We start from the raw sequence: 25,948 nt of genomic DNA on the forward strand, positions 1-25,948 counted from the left end.
TTCCTACACCCATCACCTCCTCCACCCTTCATCCCATCCCTCACTTCCTCCACCCACCACCTCCTCCACCCTTCACCCCATCCCTCACTTCCTACACCCATCACCTCCTCCACCCTTCATCCCATCCCTCACTTCCTCCACCCACCACCTCCTCCACCCTTCCTCCCATCCCTCACTTCCTACACCCACCACCTCCTCCACCCTTCATCCCATCCCTCACTCCCTACACCCATCACCTCCTTCACCCTTCACCCCATCCTGCACCTCCCCACCCTTCTTGATCCTTTACAGGCGGTGAGCTGACACCCCACACCCACCACAGAGACAGGGCGCCATGCTGATGGGGAATTCAGGATCCACTTTTTTATTGCAGGAAGACTATGTCTAGAGCAAAGGCTACACAGACCCCACGATGGGGGAGTGGGGGCACCCACATGCGGGGGGAGAGGGGGCAGGGGCGGTGTCACAGCAAGCATGGCCTGGCACAGTCCCCGGCACCAGGGATGCCCAGGCAGGATGGGCCAGCAGCCAGGGCAGGCTCGGGCCCCCTCGTATTGCAGATCCCCTCTCTCCCCAGGGTCGGGCAGGGCCTGAGGTGGGAGAGGCCTGGAGGTGGGCAGGGCCCCAAGGAGATTGTGCTATCAGGGTGTGTCCCTGAGAAAGGGCCGCAGACCCCTACCCAGCCTCACTCTCTCCAGCACCTTCAGAACCCAGAAGCTACTGCCAGGACAGGAGAGGAGGCAACATCAGATGCTGGTGGGCCCTGGGCCAGCCCAAGTTTTGGGGGGACCCAGCTCTGCTCAGACACAATGCCAGCTCTTCTGGGAGCCCAGTCCACGTGCTGGATAGCAACACACACGCACGTATGCACACTCCCTCTCTCTGAGTGTGTCCAGTAAACATTTGTTGAGTAAACACTCACATGAACACAGAGGAAAACAAACATGCTTGTACTAAATCAGACACGAGCAATCTGTTACCTACATAGTCCCACCTGACCACATGACTACAGAGACACATGTGTGCAATCTCTCTCTCTCACTGCACAAAAGCGTGTGCGCACACACACACACACACACACGTTGCTTCCTCACACCCAATAAGACCAAAACCTCCATCTCACCTTCCCTCACTAACTTAGCTGCCGTGCTCTGAGCCCCGCTGTGGAGAGACCCACATGGTACAGAACAAAGGGCAGCTTCCAGCCAACAGCCAGCGAGGAACAGAGGCCTTCAGTCTTGCAACAGCAAGGAACTGAATGCTGCAACAACCACATGAGCTTCTAAGAAGCAAATCCTTCCCCGATCAGTCCTTCAGATGAGACCTCTGCCTGGCCAATGCTTTGATGGCAGCCTCTTGAGATCCCAAGTAGAGGACCCAGCCAACCTGCACCCAGGCTCTTGACCCACAGAATCTATGAGATAATAAGCCTGTGTTGTTTCTGGTTGCTACATTTGTGGTCATTTGTTACACAGCAGTAGCTGACTGATACAGATTTGGGACCAAAAGTCACATTGCTAGAGTCATGTTGCTATAGAGTGGAACACAGATCGTGTCCCTCAATCAGGACAAACATATTTACAGATAAATGCTCTCAGGTAAACCATATCACCCACTCCCCAAAATATAGTCATGCTCAAACAGGCACAAAGATTCACACAGACACATCACACATATCCAGTCTTGTTGACAACCACACACAGGTATCCACAACTACCCACCTCTCTGTATACCCTACACCACTATTACACACACAGACTGCCACAAAAACATATCATCCCAGACAGACACACACAGGTATACACGCAGATGCACTTAGATACAAGTCACCCATCCGTGCACCCCAGGTTGCACAAATACACCATTCCGTAGCCACTTCCGTGTATGTTGGACACAACCCTGTGGGGTCACACGAGTGTGGTGTCACTCAGACTCTCTCAAAAAACACCCAGAACCTCATGGCTGCAGGTACACTCGACTCCAGGACGCCACCTTCCCAGGCAGGCCCTGCTCTCTGGGGCACAGGTGGTGGGGAGGAAGTGGGTGGGGCAGACCTCTGTCCGGGGCACCCTCGGATCCTGCTGGTGCTGGCTCCCATCGGCTGTCCCCCCACGGGGGTGTAATTGATGTATCTCTGGCCGGGGCCCCGGGCACCCCCTCCTGAGCACCCCAGGTCCCCACCCCCCATGCGTTGCTAACGTCTCTGTCTTGGTGGAAGAGGCGGGTCCCGGGTGGGCGGTGTCCGGGAAGCCCTTCCACGCCCATGGTGCCTCTCCAGCGGGGCAGTTGTGCTGTGGATGTGGCTGGTCCGGGGGGTGGGATTCGGGGCTGGCAGGGGCACTGCTGCAGGCCCTATGGTTATTGCCTGGTGGCCTGAGGCCCATCCCACGGGCCCCACACCCCGCTGTGAAGACAGAGGAGAGAGGTGCGTTCTGGAACCGGAGGAATGGGCACAGATCAGAGGTCACGAGGGGCCGGGTGGGCTTGGGTGTATGTTAACACCAAATAGGAGAAAAAAGAAAAAAATATCTGAGGCTGATGTGCATTTTCAACTCCCCCCTCCCCCGGAAGGTCACAGTGATCAAATGTGAGGGACAGGACGCGCAGGTCTGGCTGGGGACACCCCAGGGAAAGAGATGGAGATGGGGAAACGCAGCCTCCTCTGGTCCTGGTGGGAACAAGCAGCTCCTCTTGCCAGCTCCCCATCCTGTTTTCCCATCTGCAGGACAAGGGGGCCACCTCCGGCTCTTGGTTTTGGAGGGTACAGACAGAACAGGAGGGTGGAGAGAGAGCAGGGGAGGAAGAAAAGCCCCAGCCCTGCCTCGGGGTGGGCAGGGGCAGTGGAGGGGGGGTGGCCTCGGTTTCCCCAGCCGAGGTGTCGGAGGAAGGATGAGAGAAGAGGAGGAGGCCGAGGAGGGTGTCGGTGTTGGGGGAGGCAGCGGGGGCCAGTGGGGGTGGGCGGCGGGCAGGCGGGCGTTCCGGGCTCACATGAGGGTGCATTTGCCCTTGACGCGGTCTGTCCTCTTCTGCTTCCCGGAGCGCTTGCCGTCGATGTTGAGGCTCATGTTCCGGCGCGTCTCCAGCGTCAGCAGCTCCTGGAAGAGCTCCTTGACGTTGTAGTTCATCTTGGCCGAGGTCTCCATGAAAGCGCACTTCCACTCCTGGGCCACCGCCTGCGCCTCGCGCGTGTCCACCTCCCGCTGCGTCTCGTCGCACTTGTTGCCCACGAGCATCACGGGGATGTCCTCCACGCTGCCCTTGATCTGCACGATGAGCTTGTAGATGGGCCCCAGCTCCTCCAGCGACTGCTTGCTGGTGACAGAGAACACCAGGATGAAGGCGTGGCCCTTGGAGATGGACAGGCGCTGCATGGCCGGGAACTGGTGGCTGCCGGTGGTGTCTGTGATCTGCAGCGTGCACACACTCTTGTCGCAGCTGATCACCTGCCGGTAGGTGTCCTCGATGGTGGGGATGTAGGTGTCGCGGAACGTGCCCTTCACAAAGCGCAGCACCAGCGAGCTCTTGCCCACGCCGCCCGCCCCGAACACCACCACGCGGTAATCGTTACTCTGTTCCGGCATCTTCCCCGCGGCGGGTGGGCGGCCGGGGCCGGGAGGGCTGGTGCCAGCTGCAAGAACCCCAGACCGAGCCTGTGCGGAGAGGAGGGTCAGACGTCAAAGGCCACCCAGGCTTGAGGGGACAGCCCCACGCCCCGGGGAGGGAGGAGGACATGGCGGCTTCTCAGAGGAGGTGGCTGCCGTGCCTCCTGCCTCCTGAAAAGGCCCATTTGCTTGTGGCTGACTTTGCAGTTCCGTCCCACAGGCGGGCGCACAGCCAACACCCTTTGCTTACTTCTCCCTAACAAAATCTGGGGCCTGAGCTTCCCCGGGGGACGCTGAGCTAGGAGAGGCGTGGGAGACGCCGGGATGCCCACGAAACTCCTTCCCTGGGTGTGGGTGTCCCTTCCAGCCTGTGCCGGCTTCCCCCTCTCTTCCCAGCGTGGCAGGGGCCCCTGGAAGCTAGCAGGCCTGGCTTCCACCTCTCGCTCCACACCTGCCTGGCTCTGAGACCCTGCTGAGCCATCATGCCACCCTGAGCCTGTTTGGTGGCTCAAACGGTGCCCGTCTCCAACAACCATGGGTCCCCTGCTCTTCCGCCAACCTAGAGATGGCTAATCCTCATGGAAGCTGCACATGGTCGGGTGTTTAAGATGCATATGTCAGGGCCGCAGCCCTAGGTGTGATGAATCGGTCGGCCAGGGCAACGGCCCTGGGAACTCGTATTTTATTTTATTCTTCTCATTTATTTATTTTTAGACAGAGTTTTGCTCTTGCTGCCCAGGCTGGAGTGCAATGGCACAATCTTGGCTCGCCGCAACCTCCACCTCCCGGGTTCAAGCTATTCTCCTGCCTCAGCCTCCCAAGTAGCTAGGATTACAGGCATGCACCACAAAGCCCGGCTAATTTTATATTTTTAGTAGAGGCAGGGTTTCTCCATGGTGGTCAGGCAGGTCTTGAACTCCTGACCTCAGGTGATCCACCCACCTCGGCCTCCCAAAGTGCTGGGGTTACAGGCGTGAGCCACTGCACCTGGCCTTCTTATTTTTTTAAAAACCAAGTCTTGCTCTGTTGCCCAGGTTGGAGTTCAGTGGTGCAACCTTGGCTCACTGCAACCTCTGCCTCCTCGGTTCAAGCAATTCTCCTGCCTCAGCCTCCAGAGTAGCTGGGATTACAGGCGTGCACCACCACACCCGGCTAATTTTTGTATTTTCAGTAGAGACGGGGTTTCGCCATGTTGGCCAGGCTGGTCTTGAACTCCTGACCTCAGGTGCTCCTCTCGCCTCAGGCTCCCAAAGTGCTGGGATTCCAGGTGTGAGACACCGCATCCAGCTGGAAATTGTATTACAAGCCTGCTCTCCTCACCTGCCATAAATGGGATCCTGAGGCTGGGAATCTGAGAACCACAATTTGCAAATCAGGGCACTGATTCCCAATAGCCGCCCCAGGGAGGAAGGGTCTTGCAGCCCAGGTGGGAGACAAAAATACAAAATCCAGAAGCTGAACGGGAAAATCCCCACTCCCTAAACTCTAAAATCAAACTATGGCCTGGTGTGCCCTAGCCCCTCCCGTTCAGGTCTGACGGATCCTTACAATAGCACTTCCTGGGAGGGGCACCTCTTAGCCCCTCTCTTCTCTCTTGGGCTCAGAGAGGTCCAGCAGCCTGAGGAGGTCACACAGCACAGCAGATCCTGAAATGATGGAGGTGGGGGAAGAACGCTGGGGGGAGGGCGGGTGGCTTATCTCCAGAATTGATGTCCTCCCCTCCCCTTCCTCCTTCCAGGCTCTGGGGCAGGGGTGGGGGGCGGGGGGGGGAGTGTTCCCCAGCAAGGTGGTCTACAGTGGGAGAGGAGGAGGAACCAGTTTCTACCTGCTGCACTGGGGGTGGGGGTGTGTTTATGGGGAGGGTCCAGAGGTTCCCCGGGTGTCAGTGGTTTGAACCTAAACAGGCAAATTCAAGTCCCTAAGCCTCCGTTTTCTCTTCTGTGAAATGTGAGCCACTGTTGGGACAAGTAAGGTGACAAGGTGGAGAAAGGCCCTAGGCAGTGCCCTGTACAGCGGAGACCCCGATCACAATTGTGATCACAGTCACAAGGGCTCAGGGCCGGTGGGCAGGGCACTTGGCTGTGCCTGTTGGTTGCAAAGGCACCTTCTGGATTATCAAGGGTAACAGATTTGCCAGGAAAAGAAAAGAGGCTGATGAAAGCGCCAGCTGACACAGTCCCCAGTTGTGATGAGCCAGGCAAACTTCTGGGCGCCTCGGCAATGCCAACTCATGTGATTGGCTGCTGGGTTTGTGGACTACATGCATAGTAATTTCTCGGCATTCGGAGGAGGCTGGGGGTGCTGTTTTGGGGGGGGGGAGGCGGCCTGCGCTGCAGACCCTGCCCTTTCCTGGGTGGGCGCCCTGAGAGGCGGGCACGCTGCTGTGCAGAAAGACGCCACCAAGACCGGCCTGGGGTCCTAATGGCCATGGGTTCTGTGGACCCAGATCCAGCCTTTGCCTTGCTGCGGGCACTGAAGCTCCAGCCCCCATGAGCAGTACTGTCCTCCCCGCTGGGTCTGGAATCCCTGACCAGAAAGGCGCTTGCACTCAACAGCCCCGAAGCCCACGCCACTTCCCACCTCCACCGCCTGGGGGGTGCGGGTGGAGGGAGGGGGTTGTGGGCACCGAGGCAGGAGCAGGAGGGGCTGGCTCAAGGTCACAGAGCAGGGGGGTGGAGGCGCACAGCGGGGCTGGAAGCCCACCCTGCTTGGCTAGACTCCTGGGGTTTCCCGCCTGTGCGGGGCAGCCCACCCCCAGACGTCCAGGCAGGGCCAATCTACCCCAGCCCTGGGTCCCTGAAGCCCGGCTCCCGGCCGGGCACGGCGTGGTTGGTGGGGGCGGGGGTGTCAAAGCAAAGCTCAGGGTCAGGAAAGCAGAGAGAGCCGCGACCCAGGGGTCTAGCGGGGGTCACGCCTGACCAAGGGTGGGGCGGGGGTCTGACCCAGGGCCGCCTGGCCGGTGAGGGCTTTGATGGAGAAAGGGCCTGCTCTAGGGGGCCCGAGGGCGCAGAGGCACAGAGCGGGGCCAGCCCAGGGGCGACCCTTGACTCAGGGGGACCTCAGTGGTGGAGAGGAGGAGCCCACCCCGGGGAGGGGGCGCGGAGGGAGGGGCTTGGCTGGGCAGCGGGGCGGAGGGCGAGGAAGGCGGCTGCAGGAGGGAGGAGGCCCTGCCCGAGGGGACCAATGCGGAGAGGGGCGGCGGGGTGGGCCTCGGTGGGGCGGCCTCGGCAGGGGGGCGCCCTCCGGGTGGGGGAGGGGAGGCGGCCGGGAGCTGTCCAAGGTGAGCGCGGAGGGGCCGGCCGGGCCCGGCGGGAAGGGACGGGGGACGCCCGGCGAGGGGCCCTGGAGCCACGCGGGGAAGGGCCCGGCCCCAAGGCCCGGGAGGGTGGGGCCGGGACAAAGGAGGGACGCGCGGCGGGGAGGACGGCCGGCTGGGGGCTGCACAGGGACCCCCTCCCCGCCCCGGGCCGCCTACCTGGGCCCTCTGGTCCCTGCGGCGCCGCGGCCGCTGCTCCTGCCCGCTCCGGTGTCCGCTGGCGCCGCCGCCCCCCGCCCGCCCGAGCCGCCGCAGTCGCGCCCGCGCCGTCCCCGCCCGCCGGGCCCCGCGCTCCGCCCCGCCCCGCCCCGCCCCGCCCCGGGGACCCGCGCCCACGGGGCCCGCGCGCCGCCCGGCCAAGGTCACCGCCGCCCCACGCGGGACCCCTGCCCGCGCCCGGGGTGGGAGAGGTCGCCAGGATCCGGGACCCCCGCCCTGCCACGTGGCCACCTGCGCGCTCCCTCCCTCGGGGTGGGAGCTGGGGCCGCTTCCCGGGAAACCCCGAGTGGGGGCCAGGAGCCCGGCTTGGGAGGAGCAGAGTCCAGCCGGGGGTGGGGGGCTTTGGCAGAAATGCGGATAAAGGGGGTGCAGAATGGGACCCCTGAGGCCGGCTGGGGCCCGGTCACACGCAGGGCGGGGAATCAGAGGGGTGCGTTGTGAAATGAGTAAGTCGATAATCAACAATCAATGAACAGGTTTAGAAGCGGGCAGAGGCGGGAGGGTTCAGGTCAATGGGGTGCACCTGGAGGCCCACCCATCCCAGGGGCCTGGGCAGGGGCGGGATGGGGGCAGAAGCGGACTCAGCGCTCTGTAGGGCTGGTTTTGTGGAGGCGGAGGCAGCATATGGCAGTCAGGCCTAGGGAGGTGGGGGGGTGAGCAAAGGGGGCTGGCGCTGCTCTGCAGAGGATGGGTTTGCCGTTTTCGGTTAGGAAAATGTTTGTGTTCCCCCAACAGGAGGCATCTTAGGGGAGCACTGGCTTTTCTGATGCGTCTGTGTGTCCACAAGAGACCATGGCTCCACCTCCATTTTGGAGACCGGGAGGCCGAGGTTCCTTTTGGCCTCATCGGGCAGATCCCAGAGGAGACTGGACTTTGGGGTCTAGTGACCAGGCCAGAAGGTGCTCTCAGGGGTGGGTGCGGGACAGTCCCAGGCCGCAAGGCTGTCAGAGGAAGGCGCCCCTTGGTAGAGAGGCCAACTCTGGGACCCACAGGGGTCTCTCCAGAGTCAGAGCCATCAGTGGGTGAGAGGCTGGTCTGGAAGGTGGTGAGCTCCCCATCACCAGGCCTGTGAGCAGGTGCTGCAGCCCGGGGAACCCCTTGGGCCCTCAGCTCCTGGGTTCTCCATGACCCACCATTTCCATGGCCCTGGATGAGGTGGGCCCATCTGCCTCTGCGGAGACTTGGCACTGCCCCCAAGACCACTCAGTCCCCTCTCCTGTTGCCACTGAGGCTGGGGCACTGAGGTTCATGCGGCTTTGGGGCTCAAAGAGCTCTATTTCTCCCTGATTTGACCCCACTCCCCCTCCTGGCCTCCAGACCCCTTCCTCCAGCCCTCCTTCCACTCTGCCACTCAATGCTCCAACTGGAACATGGGCCTCCCCTGCTCTAACGCCACCCATGGCTCCCTTCTCCCAGGTCAAGGTCCAGCTTCTCAGCCTGGCATCCATGGCCCGGCCTGAGTGCTCCTGGCGTGCACCTCCCTCCCACCCTGACCCCAGCCCCGCGGGAGCACCTCAGAGCATGGCCCGGCCCCTGACCCTCATCTGGGGGTGCCCTCAGCAGGAGATGGAGACAGCCCTGAGGGCAGACAAATCCCAGCTTCTGCTCTACGTGGCTGTCTGCAGGGATGTGCCTTCTCAAGCATCGGTTCCCCCATCTGTGAGTGACGTCACTGTTGCCCGCCTGTAGAGTTGCTGGGAACACATGGGCAGGGTGCCCACCTACACGGGGCTGCTGGGCACCCAAGCACTCAAACGGCAGCCCTGCCCCTTCCCAGTCCGCCTGCCTGCCTTCGTCTCCTGAGTGACCCACCAGCGTGGGGCAGGGCGTCGGGCCGGCTCCCTGTTTCCTCCGGGCACCAGCTCAGGCCGGGGCAGGCTGACTCATGCGTAGGAGAGTGGGCAGGGCGGTAACTCCACGCTGCGGCTGCTATTTATAGCTCCCAGGCCAGACTGTGGGCCGCATGAGCCGGCGAGGCCAGGCCCTGTTCCCCTCCTCGCTGTCCCTGAGGAACGGGGTCTCCACACATGGCCCGCGGTGCCCAGGCCACAGATGGCAGTGAGCTCTTCCGAGCACCCAAACTAGGACAGCAGGAGCTTCTCCCCCATGGTGGGCCGGGGAGCAGAGGGTTCCGCCTGGCCTTTGTGAGTGGGGGTGGGTGGGCGCCCCAGCTCTGCCTCTCCATGGAAAGGTCTGTGATCCAAATCTCAGGGGCCAGGGCACTTGCACACTGGGGCACTGAGCAAGCCGGGGCTGGCACTGGAGTTTCCTGGGTTCCCTGCTGCCTCTCATAGCCGAGTCCCTCTTTGGAGAGTCCCTCGGCGTCCTGAGAGGCACAGAGGTGGGCGAGGAGGACTGAGTCCGGCTGCATCTTTGCCAAAGAGAAGAGGACCTGTCAACCTCTCCAGCTCGCGAGCTGGGCAGGATCCACAGGCGTCCACGTTGAGTCCCCAGGGTGAAACCCACCGGGGCAGTCTGCATGGGTCCTGCAAACACAAAGTGCCAGTGTAGTGGGTGCTGGGCCCTCAGCAGTCTGTACAAGGCCACTGTCCCTGCTCCCATCTGGAAATGCTGCTCAGAGAAGGGAAGCGGCTCGCCCACAGTGGCCTAGTGGGGAAGAGGTCGGTCCGGATCCATCAGGCTCTGAAGCCATAGCCCAGCCTGCTGGGGATGGACGGCCACCCCCTTGTGATCCTCTTGCCCTGTCCCTGGCTATCTGCAGTCTTGTCCTGGGGACACTCGGCCCGTCCTGCCTTACAGATCTCCTTTCAGCAGAACAGCAAGGGACGGCGTTCATCTGCAATGTCCGGCTCCTCACCCGGCCCTGCAGCTCCACGACCGCTCTCCTCACCCTGCTGCCCTGACCAGGGCCACGTGGGCCTCACTGAGCCCCGGCTAGCCTTTGGAGAGGAGGGCAGTGGGGTCCGGCCTCAGCTCTCTTCAGTGGTCTCTGGACCATGTGGGCAAAGCCGAGGTTGCACATCCTGGCCTCAGGGGGCAGAGTCACCCCAGGGGCTCAGCCACACAGTTGCTTTTCAAGTTTAGCATCTGTCAATCAATCAGTCAATCAATCTACCACCTATCATCTATCAATCATCTATCTGTCATCTATCAATTAATCAATCATCTGTTATCTATTAATCATCTATCATCTAGCAATAATCTATCACCTATCAATAATCTATCATCTATCATTTATTAATCATTTACCTATTATCTATCAATCATCTGTCATCTATTCGTCATCTATTATCTATCAATCATCTATCAATCATCTACTTATCTATCAATCATCTACTAGATGCTAGATAAGTTATCTATCTATCTATCGAGACAGGGTCTCACTCCGCCACCTAAGCTGGAGTGCGTGGTGAGGTCACAGCTCACTGCAGCCTTCACTTTCTGGGCTCAAGCAATCCTTCCTCCTCAGCCGCCTGAGTAGCTGGGACTACAGGCACACACCACCAGGCCCAGCTAATTTTAAAAAATTTTTCTGGGCCGGGCACGATGGCTCATGCCTGTAATCCCTGCACTTTGGGAGGCTGAGGTGGGTGGATCACACGAGGTCAGGAGTTCAAGACCAGCCTGGCCAACATGGTGAAACCCCGTCTCTACTAAAAATATAAAAAATGAGCCCAATGTGGTGGCTTGCACCTGTAATCCCAGCTACTTGGGAGGCTGAGGCAGGATAATCACTTGAACCTGGGAGGCGGAGGTTGCAGTGAGCTGAGATCACACCACTGTACTCCAGCCTGGGCAACAGAGCAAGACTCTGTCTTAAAAAAAAAAAAAAAAAATTCTGGGCTGGGCGCAGTGGCTTACGCCTGTAATCCCAGCAGTTTGGGAGGCTGAGGTGGGCGGATCATGAGGTCAGGAGTTTGAGACCAGCCTGACCAATATGGTGAAACCCTGTCTCTACTAAAAATACAAAAATTAGCCAGGAGTGCTGGCGGGCGCCTGTAAACCCAGCTACTCAGGAGGCCCAGGCAGGAGAATCGCTTGAACCCGGGAGGCACAGGTCGCAGTGAGCCGAGATCGCGCCATTGTACTCCAGCCTGGGCGACAGAGCAAGACTCTGTCTCCAAAAAAAAAAAAATTCTGTAGAGATAAGGTCTTACTATACTGCCCAGGCTGGTGGCATCAATATTTTAAAATACAGAGACCATTTGTCAAAAACCAGTTTGCCTTCAAAGATGAACAGGCTGGCATCCCCAAGCCCATTTTTTTTGTTGTTGGTTTGTTTGTTTTTGCCCTTCGGCATCTGCAGAGCTGCTCACCGCTGCTCCCCCAGCCCCCAGGCCACCATGGAAGACCCACGCCTCACCCTGCCTGGCCCCTAGAGTCAGCATTGGGTTCCTCTCTAACATCAGGGTGCTATGATTTTTTGTGTTTGTTTTTAGACAGAGTCTCGCTCTGTCACCCAGACTGGAGTGCAGTGGTGTGATCTTGGCTCACTGCAACCTCCACCTCCCGGGTTCAAGCAACTCCCCTGCCTCAGCCTCCCAAGTAGCTGGGATTACAGGCGCCCACCGCCACACCCGGCTAATTTTTATACTTTTAGTAGAGATGGAGTTTCACCATGTTGCCCAGGCTGGTCTGGAACTCCTGACCTCAGGTGATCCGTCCGCCTCGGCCTCCCAAAGAGCTGGGATGACAGGCGTGAGCCACCGCGCCTGGCCAGGGTGCTGTTTCATCACCACCTCTGAGGAGTGGGGTTACTGAATCTTTAGCATTGGCAGGATAAACTCCGGTAACGCCTGGGTCTTCTTAGAGAGAAGAAGCCACTCTGATCATCAGAGAAAAAAGGCTGAGAACTACAGAGAGGCCCCAGGGCCTTTGCACATGCTGCTGCCTCAGCCAGACGAGCTCTCTCTCCCCCATCTCCTTCTCACTGACTTCCTCCAGTCCCCCTCACGTCACCCCAGAGACTGCTCCTGAGGAGACCACAGAACTAAAATCATCTCCTTTTGCCGTCTCTCACCGTGTCCCGATTCTTTTCAGGGCCTTTACTGCTACCTGGTACTGCCTAACATGCTGGCGTCGGCTCCCTCTCCAGAATGTGAGCCGCCTTAGTTCTGGGGCAGCAGTTCCCACGGGGGGGTGATTGTGTCCCAAGGGGAGACTGGGCACTAGATGGGAACGTCTGTGGTTCTCACAGCTGTGGGTGCGCCTGGCATGGAGTGGGTGGAGGCCAGGGATACTGCTCAGCACCCTGCAGTGCCCAGGACAGCCCCACCCCAGAGAACTATCTGGCCCCAGTGTCCACAGTGCCCACAGGCAGAGACCCTGGAGGGGTCCATGCGTCTCAAACTTTGCCCACCCCAGCATGGCCAGCGTTGCCTGGGAACTCGGTGGCATGCAAGTTCTCAGGCCTCACCCCAGAGCCAGGGCTGCAGCTCAGCTTCCCACAAGGCACAGGATGGCCCCAGATGTCCACAAAGCCGAGGTGCAGAAGCCTGTTCTGGGGGCCAGCTCATCTAGCCTGGGTCTGGCTGGACCTCCACTAGCTGAGACGGAAGCCCAGCCAGCCCGCTCGCCTCTTCGTGGAGAAGCCCGACGCAGCGCTGGCCACTCCCTCCCCTCCGCGTGCAGCTCCCCGGCTCTGAAGCGCTCGCTCGTCTAACCCGATTCTCACCCTACAGGACCGCAACCCGCCATCACTCCTGCCCTCCGCCAGGACACCGAGGCCAGCTGTGTCACTGCCCCGAGGGGTTGCAGGTGCCGAGCCGCGAGGCCTGAGGGGTGGCAGGGAGAGAGGTGGGGGCATCTTCCCACTCCAGCCCCGTCTGGCCTCAGCACCCGACAGCCAGGAGAAGAGTTCTGGGGTCTTCCAGACAAGCCCCCACATCCTGCAGCAGCCTGTGCTCCCTCGAAAGGGAGGTGACTCCTCTACCTTCGGGAGCCTCCGCCTCCTTGCCACCTGCAGGGGGACCCTGGAAAGGCTGGGGCAGCCTCCGAGCATCGAGGTGAAGGCCGAGGAGTCTTTATTGGTGACAGGCTGCTCACCGGCTGTCCCAAAAGCAGACACAGCTCAGGGCACAAGCTGCGTGCAGGCTGGCATCTGGAACAGGTGGGACGCAGCCCCCTCTCTTCCCGGTGGGGCAGAGGGTCCAGAGCTGCTGGCCAGGACAGTCTGATGGTGCCAAGGGCTGGGAGACACCGTCCCATCTACCACCGACCTCCCCGTCCCGCCCCGCCCCGAGCTAATAACTTGTGCAACAGAAATGCAAACAACAGACACGTAGGGCCAACGGGCTGTTATTACGGCTGACTCAACCCCGCAGGCCTGGGCGCTGCCTCATCGTTTTCTCCCCTTTTGTCTCCGGATCCAGGTGAGGGAATCCAGCGATGCCATCCAGCTGTCCGTGCTGAGAACCCAACGAGGGGCTTCCTTCCCACTGAAGCCCACGCCTGCGCCCAGCGGGGACCCCGAGCTCAAGTCCCGGAGTTAATTCTCCAGCTTGCAGAGCTGAGAGACGCCCCCATCCTGGCCCACCCTCTCTGTCCCAATAGAAAAACCTGGACCCGCCTGGGGTCTAGGCAAGGCTGCTGGGTCTGTTTCCGGTGGGGCAGCAGCTGAGCCTGACCTGGGTCCCTCCCGCCTGTGACCTGCCTGGTCATAGACAAGACAAGCCCCTGGCCAGGCATGGGCCTAGGGGTGGCCGTGACCCAGCCAGGAGTGCTGCATTCGGACGAAGATGGCACTGGGTGCTCTGCGCTTGGAGTTTTGGTTTTTTATGTGTGTTTTTGAGACCAAGTCTTGCTCTGTCGCCCAGGCTGGAGGGCAGTAGTGCGATCTCGGCTCACTGCAACCTCTGCCTCCCAGGTTCAAGCGATTCTCCTGCCTCAGCCTCCCAAGTTACTGGGATTACAGGCACCTGCCACCACACCCAGCTGATTTTTGTATTTTTAGTAGAGACGGGGTTTCGCCATGTTGGTCAGGCTGGTCTCCAACTTGTGGGCTCAAGTGATCTGCCCGCCTCAGCCTCCCAAAGTGCTGGGATTATAGGCATGAGCTCCTGCTCCCGGCCGGAGTTTTGTTTTTTAAACAGGAAGCTGTCTTGTGTTATCCAGGAACGATCTGTCCAAGCTATTCCCGGTCTCTGCCAGCGCATGAAACGGTTGGCAGGTGCCCCCTCTCCTCCCTGTGTCTCTCTCATGAACAGGTGGTCGACACAGCCCACCATCACCTTTCCTGAGTCTTCTGTGAGTTGGGCTGGGTCTCTCCCCCTGGGCCCTGTGGACATTGGGACTGAACTGTTCTCAAGGGTGGGGCCGTCCTGGGCACTGCAGGGTGCTGAGCAGCATCCCTGGCCCCCACCCACTCCATGCCAGGAGCACCCCTAGTCAAGACAACCACAGATGTCCCCAGACATGGCCCGGTGTCCCCTGGGGGCAGAAGATCCCCGGCTGGCAGTCACAGAGTCAGTAAAAGAGACCCCCAAGGAGGAGGACCCTTGGCTTCTGCAGGTCACGTGACATTTCTGTGACTCAAAGCTGTGTAGAGATGAAGGCGGCCATGTGCAGCTGGAGCTGGCCTGCTCTGCAGTGTCGTGACGTCGTTTTGAGGCAGGAGTAGTCTGTGGCTGCAGGCAGTGACAAACCCGGGCTTCCTCAAGCAGTGGCTCCTAGCACTGGGTGACAGTGTGCCTGTGGGCAGAGCCAGAGGAGACAGAGTCGCTGGGCTGTCTCACAGGAGCCTGGTCTAGGCCGGACCCAGCCGCCGTCGGCCAAGGGACCTTGGGAATGAGCCCTGCGCCTCTGGACTCTATATCGGACGGGCGAGACGACCACTCCACGTCTTTACCCCAACATGGACATATGCTGGGTTCCTCCTCAAAAGCGGGTAAAGCCGCCAGGCGCGGTGGCTCACGCCTATAATCCCAGCACCGCGGGAGGCCGAGGTGGGTAGATCACCTGAGCTCAAGAGTTTGAGACCAGCCTGACCAACACGGTGAAACCCCATCTCTACCAAAAATACAAAATTAGCCGAGCGTGGTGCCGGGCACCTATGGTCCCTGCTACTCAGGAGGCCGAGGCAGGAGAATCACTTGAACCCGGGAGCGGAGGTTGCAGTGAGCCGAGCTCATGCCACTGCACTCCAGCCTAGGAGACAGAGCGAAACTCCATCTCAAAAAAAAAAAAAAAAAAAAAAAAGTGGGCCGGGCACAGTGGCTCACACATGTAAGCCCAGCACTTTGGGAGGCCGAGGCCAGCAGATCACAAGGTCAGGAGTTCGAGACCAACCTGGCCACCATGGTGAAACCCTGTCTCTACTAAAAATACAAAAATTAGCTGGCCGTGGTGGTGCGTGCCTGTAATCCCAGCTACTTGGGAGGCCGAGGCAGGAGAATTGTTTGAAGCCGGGAGGTGGAGGTTGCAGTAAGCCGAGATCGCGCCACTGCACTCCAGCCTGGGCGACAGAGCAAGGCTCTATCTCAAAAAAAAAAAAGAGTGGTGACAGCCGACCAAAAGTGGCTCAAGAGACATCCTCCTGCCTTAGGGTCCCGCTGGCCCCAGGAAAGCTCCTTTCGTGCCTCCTGAGGACTCTGGGACGGAGAGGTCTGGAGGCCACAGCCTGCTCGCCCCCGCCCCCGCCTGCATCCTGCTTTCTGGCCGCTGCCTCCAGTCTGCTGCAGTCAAAGGAGCAGGGCCAGCCCTGAGCTCCCACCCAGCACCAGTGGGGGACAACGTGGTGTCAGAGGCTCCTCTGGAGGGAAGGGAAAGAAGCCGCTTGGGATCCTTGGGGTGGGGTGGCTGGGCCTGCAGGGGTCGACAGCTTGGGTCCCTCGGGCCACCCTGGGGAGCTGATGGCTGGTGGAGGGTAGGGCCCCACTTTGTGCTTCCTGCTGTGATGGGCGAAGGTGGATGGGGATCCCTGGAGCAGCCGGTGCTCTGCCCCACGTGGGCTCCTGCTGGACTCAGGGGACGGGGACCCTGAGCCTTCCCATGTGGGGGTCCTGGATGTCTCTATCCCCTGGCAGTCACGAAACTCAAGCCACATCCCCCACCAGTGCAGGGACCCAGTAGCTTCACAACCCACCCACCTGGGATAAAGGACAAATGGCCCAGGTGGGGTGAAGCCAGGGGAGGGACGGGCAGAACCACATCAGGTTCAGGACACTGCGAAGCTCCTATACCCCTGGGGCCAGGGCCAGGCTGCACAGGGTTCAGAGATGGATCCCCGGTAAGAGGTTCAGACACAGGCTCCCAGAACAGGCCCCAAGCTTCCAACAGCAGTGGGGTAAGGACCTCCTGGAGTGGAAGCTGGGGGGTCTCAGGAGCAGAGGCTGAACCCCGGATTACTTACAGACCCCCTAAAGTGGAAGTTGGGGGGTCTCAGGAGCAGAGGCTGAACCCCAGGTTACATACCGACCCCCTGGAGTGGAAGTTGGGGGGTCTCAGGAACAGAGGCGGAACCCCAGGTTACGTACCGACCCCCTGGAGTGGAAGTTACTTACAGGGGCTGTGTGACTACTCTGGCCTCCTGGGACCCCCATGGCAATGCTTCAGGCAGCCACCGCCCTCTCGAGGTCGTCCCTTCCTGTGACTGGCACCTGGGAGCTGAGCTGGCTGCAGCAGGGCCACCGGCCGGGACACGCCACAGAGCAGTCACTGGCTGGCCCTGGAGCTCCCCATCTGACTAGAGTGATGGACTGATGGATAGGAGGCCCCGCCAGGCCCAAGCCCACAGGCCAGATGGGGACCTCTCCGTGTAGCCCCCCACAGTCAGTCTTGTGGGTAGGTGTAGGGAGACGTGGTGGCGAGGCAGGGCATGGGATGGGAGAAGGGTACCTGGGGCCTGGCGCTCAAAGATGAGTGACGAGGTAGGAGGTGGGGACAGCCAGAGGCCCTCACAGCCCTGATGGGGCTGGAAGACGCCAAGGCCCAGAGATGGGGTCCGGGGCTCCAGGTCAGATCAAGGAGATGGCGAAGCCCGTGGAAAAACCCAGCCCAGGCGGGCAGGCCCGGCTCCCTTCCGCGGCGCCACAGCGGCTTCGAGCCAGGCAGAGCAAAATCCCCGAGGAAAGGCGTCCCTCCCCAGCTCTCACCTCCCCAGACCCGGCAGGGTTGCCGCAACGACGGCTCAGGCCTTCCGGAGGTTGCCACGGAGCCAGGAGCCCAGGGCTGCCCCAGCCCACGCCCGGCTGCTCGTCCCCCGTGCTCCTGCCCTCTCGGGAGCAGCGTCCCTGTGTCCACGGGAGGGATCGCACCGCGGGGCCCCTGCCCCACCGCTAGTGGGGTCCATCTTCCTCTGGAGGCCCCGGCGTGTGCAAGCAGAGCTGAGGACTGATCTTTAAGCTGCCTCCTGGCCCTGCTCGTGAGTCTCAGGAAACTGTGACACTCACCTGGCCCGGGGGGTCCTGGCCCAGGGGTCCCCGCTCCAGGAGCCACCCAGCAAAGGGAAAAGGAGAGGGCACTCCTGAGGGTACACGGCCCACTCACAGGGGGTACAGCCTTGTGTGGCAGGAGGGACGGAGCCCGGCTGTCCCATCGCAGTGACTCCAACCTCTAATAAGCCTCAAGACACTCGGGGCTCGGGCGGCGAGATCCTGGCAACAGAGCAGGGTAGACGATGGGGCCTCAGGGCCCCCAGCTGGCTCCTGAGGCACAGGCGGCGCGGCCCTCACTCTGGTCACAGCAGCCAAATGCTCCTGTCCTTATTCACAGGCTGGGGGTGTGCGGCAGGGAGAGGAGGGTCCTGACCGATCTCACCGGGACCCAGGCCCTGGCCCTCCCGCCCGTGGGTTGCCGCACCCCACGGCCCGAGGTTGACATGGCCACACAGCTTTGGTAAAGACTTTTAAGAGAAAGAAGTATTTGAAAAAGTAGCAGTGCTCTGAGGCTCAGGGTGTAGGATCGGGGGCACAGCCTGGTCCCGGGAGGCCCCTTGTGCACAGGTGGTGGCCCAGGGCCACAGTGCTCACTCTTGGGAGACGCGGGGCCGGGGGACGCGGCCTGTGTCCGGCCCGGGGCTCCCGGCGGGCTCCGGCGGCAGGGACAATGGCGAGGCCGCTCACCACTTGAGGAAGACCATCCCGGCTAGGACGGTGTAGCCCAGCACCAGGAAGAGGACCTTGAGCAGACGGTCACTCTTCTCCTCCAGCTCCTTGGCCAGGATCTCCAGGAAGGTGATGAAGAGGAAGGTGCCGCCCGCCAGGCCCTGCAGCAGCACGGAGGCCACGCTGCCCGGCACGCCCTGGGCGCTCTCAATGCCCAGGCCCAGGCCGATGCCCAGGGGGATCATGGCGCTCACGGTGACCGCCAGCTTGGCCGCGTCCCGCAGGGGCATGGCACTCCGGGCCATGCTGATGCCCAGGGCCACGGCCACCAGCGTCTCGTGGACGGCCACCCCCACGAACAGGCTCACCACTTTCTCCCCCTCCTCCTGCAGGCCCAGGGCCAGGCCCTCAAAGACCGAGTGGGCCGACAGCGCGAAGGCCAGGCTGAGCAGGCGCACGGGGCTGGCGCGCGAGAGGCCCTGCACGCTCAGGCTGGGGCCGTGGCCGTGGGGCTCCACGTACAGCGCGTGGCCCCGCGCGCCCCCCATGAAGGGGCTCTCATACTCCGAGTCGCTGCCCACGTCCGATCCGGCGTTGAAGGTCTCCAGGTCGATGAAGGACGGCTTCTCCTTGCGGAAGGTCAGGATCAGCTGCTCCAGGAAGACGGTCATGAAGAAGCCCAGCAGGAGGATGGTCTCGGCCAGCGGGTAGTCGGTGCTGATGTGGCCGAGGCTCAGGACCTTCTGGAGCTGCAGCCGGGGACACCCGAGAGAGAGAGAGAGACCCACGCTCAGGGGTGGCGGCGACAGGGCTGGCCAGATGTCACCGTTCAAAGCAAAGTCCAGAAATCCCCGATTCACACAGAGGTTAAAACAAGTGGGAGAGGAAGGGCTCGCCTGTGATGAATTAACACCACCACCACCAGCCAGGCGCGGTGGCTCATGCCTGTGACCCCAGCATTTTGGGAGACTGAGGCTGGCGGATTGCTTGAGCCCAGGAGTTCGAGACCAGCCTGGCCAATATGGGGAAACATGTTTCTACTAAAAATACAAAAATTAGCTGGGCATGGTGGCGAGCGCCTGTAATCCCAGCTACTCAGGAGGCTGAGGCAGGAGAATGGCTTGAACCCAGGAGGCAGAGGTTGCAGTGAGACGAGATCGTGCCACTGCACTCCAGCCTGGGCGACAGAGGGAGACTCCGGCTCAAAATAAACACATAGAGCTGCACTGGCCTTGCGTGCTCTGCCGCGGGGCCTCCTCTCTGCTTCCCTGACCGACATGCCTGGGCCCGACTCTCCTCCTGGTCAGGGCTCTCCTAGCGAGGGGAGACTTTGGTGGGGAGAAACTAGACGTGGGTCAGACGGGAGCCACAGGGCGTCTGCAAGAGGTACACACTCCTATGGGAGGGACAGCTGCTCACGGGGCGGACACGCAGGCATTAGGCTATGCGCCAGGATGAAATGTCTCATGAAAGGCAGGCTGTAAACGCCCACAACAGCTCCCTGGAGCCTCGTCACGGCAGGGCCAGAGTTCACAGCCACCCTCCAGAGAGACCTCGAGACCAAAGTGGAGGAAAATCACAACACGCTCGACACTCAACAATGCCTGCTTCCCTGCTTCCTTCCCAGCGGAGACTTCATTACAACCTGCGCACGTGCACACACACACACACGCATATGTGCACACATGCACGCACACACACGCGCACACGCAGGTGCACACACAAGCACGCGCACACAGTGGTTCTCAACCAGGGCGATTCTGCCCGTGTGGACACCTGGCAATGTCTGGAAACATTTTTTATTTTCACAACTCGGGTAGGGGGAAGGTGCTGACATTCGGGGCTGGATTGTTCTCTGGGACGGGGCCGTCCTGGGCACTGCAGGGTGCTGCTGAGCAGTGTCTCTGGCCTCCACCCACTCCAGGCCAGGAGCACCCCCCATCGTGACAACCACAATGTCCCCAGGCATCGCCCAGTGTTCCCTGGGGGCAGTTCACGCTGGGTGAGCCTCTGCTGCAGCAGAAGGCTGTGTTTCCACGGAGAAGCCACTTAACTCCCTCACTGACCACCGGCTGGAGGCCTCACGCATGCCTCGCTTGAGGACAAGCTCACGAGGAACTCTAGCTACTCCCAAGAGACAGACGTTGATCAGGAGAGATGAGGCAGATGCACGGGAGCTGTGAACCAGGCACCATTTTCCAGGGGTGACTGAGAGCCTGGCCCTGCAGTGGGTGAGGCTGGGGGCTCGGGAGTAGGGACCTCATCCGCCTGACCAGCCCGAGGGCAGGAGAACGGCGGGAAAGGTTTGGGTGCCATGAGAAGGCCACTGTGATGAGGGGGGGGGAAGAGCAAGCTCCCCGCAGTCACCCAGGCCTGCAGTCAGAGGGTGACGGGGGTGACACCATGACCATGGGGGAAAAGGGGGGCTGGCAGTGGCCTCTGGGATGCAGGAGACGTCAGAGATGACCAAGATCTCCATCCTCGCAGTGCAGATGTCAGTCTTCACACACCGCGTAACGAACGAATGCAGACTCAGCCACGCGCAACAGCAGGAATGCGGTGTCTCGGCTCTGAACGGTGGAAATCCAGGTGCGGGCCAGCTGGGCCCTACGCTCCAGGTCTCGCAGGGTGTCATCAGGGCTGAGATCTCACTGACACCCAGGGTCCTCTTCCAAGCTCACTGGAGGTCGGAAGAGTCCACCTCCTGGTGGCTGTGGACTGAGGCCCCCGTGTCCTGGCTGGCTGTTGGCGGGGACGGCTCTTGGCACCGAGAGGCTGCCCTCGGGTCCTCGCTTCATGCCCTTCTCCTGGCACACCCTGGCTTTTTGCTTCTCCAAGGCCAGCAGGAGGGTGAGTGGCTCACCTGATTAGGCCGGGCCCACCCCCTCCCTTTTGATGAACTCAGCGCTAACCGATCTGGGGCGGTCATCACAGCTGCAACATCCCCTCTGCTGGGATTCTGACATAATGACAGGAGTGACACCCACGGCAGTCCCAGCCCTACCCACACTCGAGGGGAGGGAAAAGCATGGGGCATGCGGAGCAGGGGCTGGAAGCTCAGGGAGCCACCCTGGAACTCTACTCCGCCACACTAACAGGCTCAGATGATTTAATCCCAGACAACAGCCCTTCTCCTCCTTTCTGGACACTAGGCACGAGGAAAAGCAGGGCCAGGGGTTGGGAGGTAAGCTTAGGGCTTCCGTGCTTTCGTTGGGAGGAAGAACAGGGGGTCCTCACATCTCCACCAAGTATGTAACCAACACAAATTCAATGTCACATCTGGCACTGGCCCAGAGAGAGGAAGCCACTCACCCAGGGTCACCCAGCAAGCATGGCCAGGGCTGGTCACACTGTGGCCTGACAGGGGACTCACACTCTGGGCTGCTGATATGGGGGAGCTCAAGGAACAGGTCAGCAGAGGATGATGCTGTCAGGAGTTGGGGTGGACAGACTCCAAGATGGCCCCAGAAGCCCCTGCCTCTTGACAGCCATACCCTGTGAGGTCCTGGCCACTTGAGTATGGGAAGGACTTGAACTTGCTTCTAACCAGCAGGACACTGGGGCAGAGGGGAAGGGATACCCTGTCACCTCTGCATGACATGGGACTGTGCCCTCTGTCTTACACAGAGTCATGGCCATCTTCTCCATTTGCTGATGAAGGAACTGATCATGCTGGGGAGGCCCACGTGGCCAGGCTCTGAGGGCTGCCCCAGCCAAAAGACACTGACAAACAGACACCTTCGGTCTGACAACCAATGAGGAACTGAACCTGGCTTACAACCACATGAGCTTAGAGGCCGACCCATCCCCGGTTGAACGTTGAGATGAGACCACAGCCCAGGAGACACTGTGACTGCTGCCTTGTGAGCTCCTGAAGCAGTGCCCAGACCCCTGACTCACAGAAACTGTGAGATGATAAACGTCTGTAGTCTTAAGGTGCTCAGTTTGCTATAATTTGTTACGCAACAGTAGCTGACTGATATGGGAACCGAAGAGAGGCCATGCTTTCCAGCTTCAGGACAGAGTGTGCCCTACCTAGGTGGGTAGTCTGGTCTGATTATCAGGTGACAACCGACAAGTCCACCTGTTGGGAATCCCAGGTCTGGTCCAAACCCCTTGTTTGGCCGGTAGAGCACAGAGACAGAAAGTAACCAGTTCACAATCACACAGCAAATTCACTTCCTACTTTCCGTCACCCTTACAGCATCAAGGCCTCCACTGAACTTGGCATCAGTGTTGAAAATGCATCAGAGTCCCTTGGCCATAAGGTGCCAAGGGCTGCTGCCAGCGCCCCGGGAGCCCTTACCTTTTCCCTCACAGCGGGCAGCAGAGCGTTGAAGCACGTGGCCAGAAACACCCCCCCTCCAAAGGTGTTGCAGAGAGAGAGGATCTTTTTCGAGCGATGGGCCTTCTCAAAATCTGTCTCGATGATCTTCACGGGGAGCAGGGAGCCGAGCAGCATGAAGAAGAACACGCCCACCATGCACAGGATTTTGGCCACTAGCAATTTCACCATGGTGGCGGCTTGGGCTGCTCTGGTCACCGCAGGGCCAAACCATCTGTGGGCGCACACCCAAGTCCCACGACGTGCTACCGAGCCCAACCACGCAGTTGGAGGCTCATGTCTCAGTCCAGCAACTGTGAACAGCAGGGGCACTGCATTAGCTTTCTTTCTTTTTTCTTTTTTTTTTTTTAGACAGAGTCTCGCTCTGTTGCCAGGCTGGAGTGCAATGGCGCAATCTCCGCTCACTGCAACCTCCGCTTCCTGGATTCAAGCGATTCTCCTGCCTAGTAGCTGGGATTACAGACACGCGCCACCACTCCCAGCTAATTTTTTTTGTATTTTTAGTAGAGACGAGGTTTCATCATGTTGGCCAGGCTGGTCTCGAACTCCTGACCTCGTGATCCGCCTGCCTCGGCCTCCCAAAGTGCTAGGATTATAGGCGTGAGCCACTGCACCTGGCCAGTTCTTCAGTTTTGGAACTCGGACTGGCTCTCTTTGCTCCTCAATCTGCAGACAATGTATTGTGACACCCTGTAATCGTGTGCAATTAATACTTAATAAACTTCCCTTTATATATATAACTATTCCATTAGTTCTGTCCCTCTAGAGAACCCTGACTAATACACTGTCTCAAAAAAAGAAAAAAGTTCATCAAAACTAAAAAAAATCCAGGCTGGGTGTAGTGGCTCACACCTGCAATCCCAGCACTTTGGGAGGCCGAGGTGGGTGGATCACCTGAGGTCAGGAATTCGAGACCAGCCTGGACAACATGGTGAAACCCCGTCTCTACCAAAAATACAAAAATTAGCCAGCCGTGGTGGCAGGCACCTGTAATCCCAGCTACTCTGGAGGCTGAGGCAAGAGAATCGCTTGAACCCAGGAGGCAGAGGTTGCAGTGAGCCAAGATGGCACCACTGCACTCCAGGCTGGGCAACAAGAGCAAAACTCCAACTCAAAAAAAAAAAAAAAAAAAAAAAAACTAAATAAAATACAAAATTCCGCTCCTCAGTCTCCCTGGCCATATTTCAAGCGCTCAGTAGTCACACAAGCCTACTTGACTTCTGTGGTTACCGTATTTGACAGCAAAGGGAACACTCTCATCACTGCAGAATGTGCTATTGGATGGTGGTGGTCCATGGCTTCCCCATGCCCCGAAATAAAGTCTAAACTCTGTACCCTGAGGCTGAAGCTCTGCATGACAAGCTCCTGCCTCGCCTCGGCCCTCACTGGTCCTTTCTGTGCCAAGCTTGCTCGTGCCTCAGGACCTCTGCATGGGTTCTCCTCTCTCCACCTGGAACACTGCTCTCTTTCCCCTGAACTTCCAACGAGGCCTCCTTCTTCTTTCTTGCTTCTCTGCATCCAGGACCCCTCAAAAGGGCCTTCCTCAGTTGGGAGTGGTGGCTCACACCTGTAATCTCAGCACTTTGGGAGGCTGAGGTGGGCAGATCACCTGAGGTCAAGAGTTCGAGACCAGCACCTGAGGTCGAGAGTTCGAGACCAGCCTGGCCAACACAGTGAAACACTGTCTCTACTAAAAATACAAAAATAGCTGGGTGTGGTAGTGGGCACCTGTAATCCCAGCTACTTGGGAGGCTGAGGCAGGAGAATCACTTGAACCCAGGAGGTGGAGGTTGCAGTGAGCCAAGATCACGCCATTGCACTCCAGCCTGGGTGACAGAGTAAGACTCTGTCTCAAAAAAAAAAAAAATTAGCTGGGCATGGTGGTACGCGCCTGTAATCCCAGTTACTCGGGAGGCTGAGGCAGGAGAATTGCTTCAACCCAGGAGGTGGAGCTTGCAGTGAGCCGAGATCGCGCCACTGCACTCCAGCCTGGGCTGCAGAGCAAGACTCCGTCTCAAAAAAAAAAAAAAAAAAAAGGGCCTCCTTCTCTGCCCCTGGCTGACTCCTGCCCTAAACCATATCCCTGTACCCGCCGAAAGGCCTGCTGCAGAACGGATACTCAAAAACCGCTGGCTGAACACATGGACGAGGGGAAGCGTGTGGCCACTGATAAGGGCCGCATTTTACCTGATGCAATGGGCCAAGGTGAAGTCGGTTTCACCCTGGACCCCAAAATGTCACCGTTCTTAGGAGGAATCTCAGCTCCTCCCCTGTCCTTGAGTTTTCCCCAACTGGGTTTTCTCCCCCACCATCAGCCCCAAGCGCCTCATGGCCCCGCTACCTCACTGCATTCAGGTCTTCGGGTCACTGCTCAGATGTCTCCACTCAGAGCTCTCCCCGCCCCCTTCCCTGGTGTTATTTTCTTTTATTTTGTGCTACAGAGGGAGCTAGGAATTACATTATTTTAAGTCATTTAAAGTCGTCCCTCCCCCCAGGCGGTGAGCTGGGCGGGACCAGGCTGTCTGTCTTGCTCAGGGCCAGCTGCAGCCAGCGCAGAGCCACCCAGGCACACAGTAGGTGCCCAATAAAGACCTGTCCGGCATCTGGATGCCTCAGTCTGTACAGTGAAGGTGAGGGTGGCCTGCACGCTCTCAAACCGGAGGCTGCTTGGGCCGGGATGAGGAGGGCACGGGCTCATTCATTCAATCAGCACTTATTGAGCGCCTTCTGTGTGCCTCGCGCTACCGGACACCGGAGACGGGCCTCGGCTAACGTGCGGGTAGAGTCCAACAGACCCCCGGCCGCTCAGCGCCGCCCCGCCCCGCCGCCCCAGGTCCTCTCTCTGCCCGCACCTACCTCCCGGGGGCCCCTCGTCCGCCGACTGGCGCCGCTGCACGCCCAACCGCCGCGCAGTCTCGACCCCACAGACGCGGCCCGGAGAGGCCCCGCTCGGCGCGGCTGGTTCACGCCCCGCCCACGCCCCTGCCCATTGGCCTCCCCGAGACCCGCTGGCAGAACTTTCCATACTATTGGCTGCGAAACCTGCCACTCATATGCGACTCCACCTCTCCTACCGGCACAGGAAAGGGGTTTCCTCCCGCTGAGCGGCGGGCGCAGCCACCAAGCGGCCCCGGCGGGAAACTCGGATTGGCGAGGAACGGTTCCGGCAGGGTTGGGTTTCCAGAGCTGTCCAGGGGCGCCTGGTGCTGAATCCCGCTTGGAAAGAGGCTTGGAGGTGGATGGGAAGCGATTTCCAACGGAGGCGGCTCCTCTCTCAGCGTCCTCGCTGCTGATCCCCTTACCGACGGCTGAAGAAGCAGATTCATCCCTTCAACAAATCTCTGTTGATAGGCAGGAGGAGTAAGTCCAAGAGATCGACTGTACATCATGGTGGCTACAGCTCGTAACAATGCATTGCATACTGCAAAATTGCTAAGAAAGTAGATGTTACATGTTCAAACCA

The 25,948-nt window shown here is 59.9% G+C and overlaps 3 protein-coding genes across 5 annotated transcripts; 1 reads left to right on the top strand and 2 right to left on the bottom strand.

Moving 5' to 3' along the window:
* Positions 1 to 338: 338 nt before the first annotated feature.
* Positions 339 to 7,201, bottom strand: DIRAS1 (DIRAS family GTPase 1). 2 transcript variants are annotated; one of them, XM_034945856.3, is made up of 3 exons: positions 7,078 to 7,172; positions 5,151 to 5,248; positions 339 to 3,650 (listed from the first exon to the last, which is right to left on the bottom strand). In XM_034945856.3, the coding sequence occupies exon 3, from the start codon at positions 3,579 to 3,581 to the stop codon at positions 2,985 to 2,987; it is 597 nt and encodes a 198-aa protein (XP_034801747.1). In that variant the 5' UTR covers positions 3,582 to 3,650; positions 5,151 to 5,248; positions 7,078 to 7,172; the 3' UTR covers positions 339 to 2,984. The 2 variants fall into 2 exon arrangements, with proteins under 2 accessions (XP_034801747.1, XP_034801746.1); XM_034945855.3 differs by lacking the exon at positions 5,151 to 5,248 and having other exon boundaries at positions 7,078 to 7,201.
* Positions 7,202 to 7,270: 69 nt separating this feature from the next.
* On the top strand, positions 7,271 to 13,606 carry LOC117977041 (uncharacterized). 2 transcript variants are annotated; one of them, XM_063600754.1, is made up of 4 exons: positions 7,271 to 8,796; positions 12,139 to 12,196; positions 12,780 to 13,207; positions 13,470 to 13,606. In XM_063600754.1, exons 1-4 carry the CDS (start codon positions 8,765 to 8,767, stop codon positions 13,471 to 13,473), a joined length of 522 nt encoding a protein of 173 aa, XP_063456824.1. In that variant the 5' UTR covers positions 7,271 to 8,764; the 3' UTR covers positions 13,474 to 13,606. The 2 variants fall into 2 exon arrangements, with proteins under 2 accessions (XP_063456824.1, XP_063456823.1); XM_063600753.1 differs by lacking the exon at positions 12,139 to 12,196.
* Positions 13,607 to 17,927: 4,321 nt separating this feature from the next.
* SLC39A3 (solute carrier family 39 member 3) lies at positions 17,928 to 25,493 on the bottom strand. Its single transcript, XM_008972594.4, has 3 exons — positions 25,342 to 25,493; positions 22,447 to 22,778; positions 17,928 to 18,889 (listed from the first exon to the last, which is right to left on the bottom strand). Exons 2-3 carry the CDS (start codon positions 22,654 to 22,656, stop codon positions 18,155 to 18,157), a joined length of 945 nt encoding a protein of 314 aa, XP_008970842.2. The 5' UTR covers positions 22,657 to 22,778; positions 25,342 to 25,493; the 3' UTR covers positions 17,928 to 18,154.
* Between the last annotated feature and the right edge of the window lie 455 nt (positions 25,494 to 25,948).

The sequence above is a fragment of the Pan paniscus genome, chromosome 20 (assembly GCF_029289425.2).
Source record: "Pan paniscus chromosome 20, NHGRI_mPanPan1-v2.0_pri, whole genome shotgun sequence".
NCBI classification, from domain to species: domain Eukaryota; kingdom Metazoa; phylum Chordata; class Mammalia; order Primates; family Hominidae; genus Pan; species Pan paniscus.

Bases quoted from the DNA above. Each gene is read 5' to 3' on its own strand.
- DIRAS1 (XM_034945855.3), bottom strand. From the start codon at position 3,581: ATGCCGGAACAGAGTAACGATTACCGCGTGGTGGTGTTCGGGGCGGGC.
- LOC117977041 (XM_063600753.1), top strand. From the start codon at position 8,536: ATGGCTCCCTTCTCCCAGGTCAAGGTCCAGCTTCTCAGCCTGGCATCC. The intron at 8,797-12,779 runs GTGAGTGACGTC...CTCACCCTACAG, and splicing joins AAGCATCGGTTCCCCCATCT to GACCGCAACCCGCCATCACT.
- SLC39A3 (XM_008972594.4), bottom strand. From the start codon at position 22,656: ATGGTGAAATTGCTAGTGGCCAAAATCCTGTGCATGGTGGGCGTGTTC. The intron at 18,890-22,446 runs GTAAGGGCTCCC...CCCCGGCTGCAG, and splicing joins TGCCCGCTGTGAGGGAAAAG to CTCCAGAAGGTCCTGAGCCT.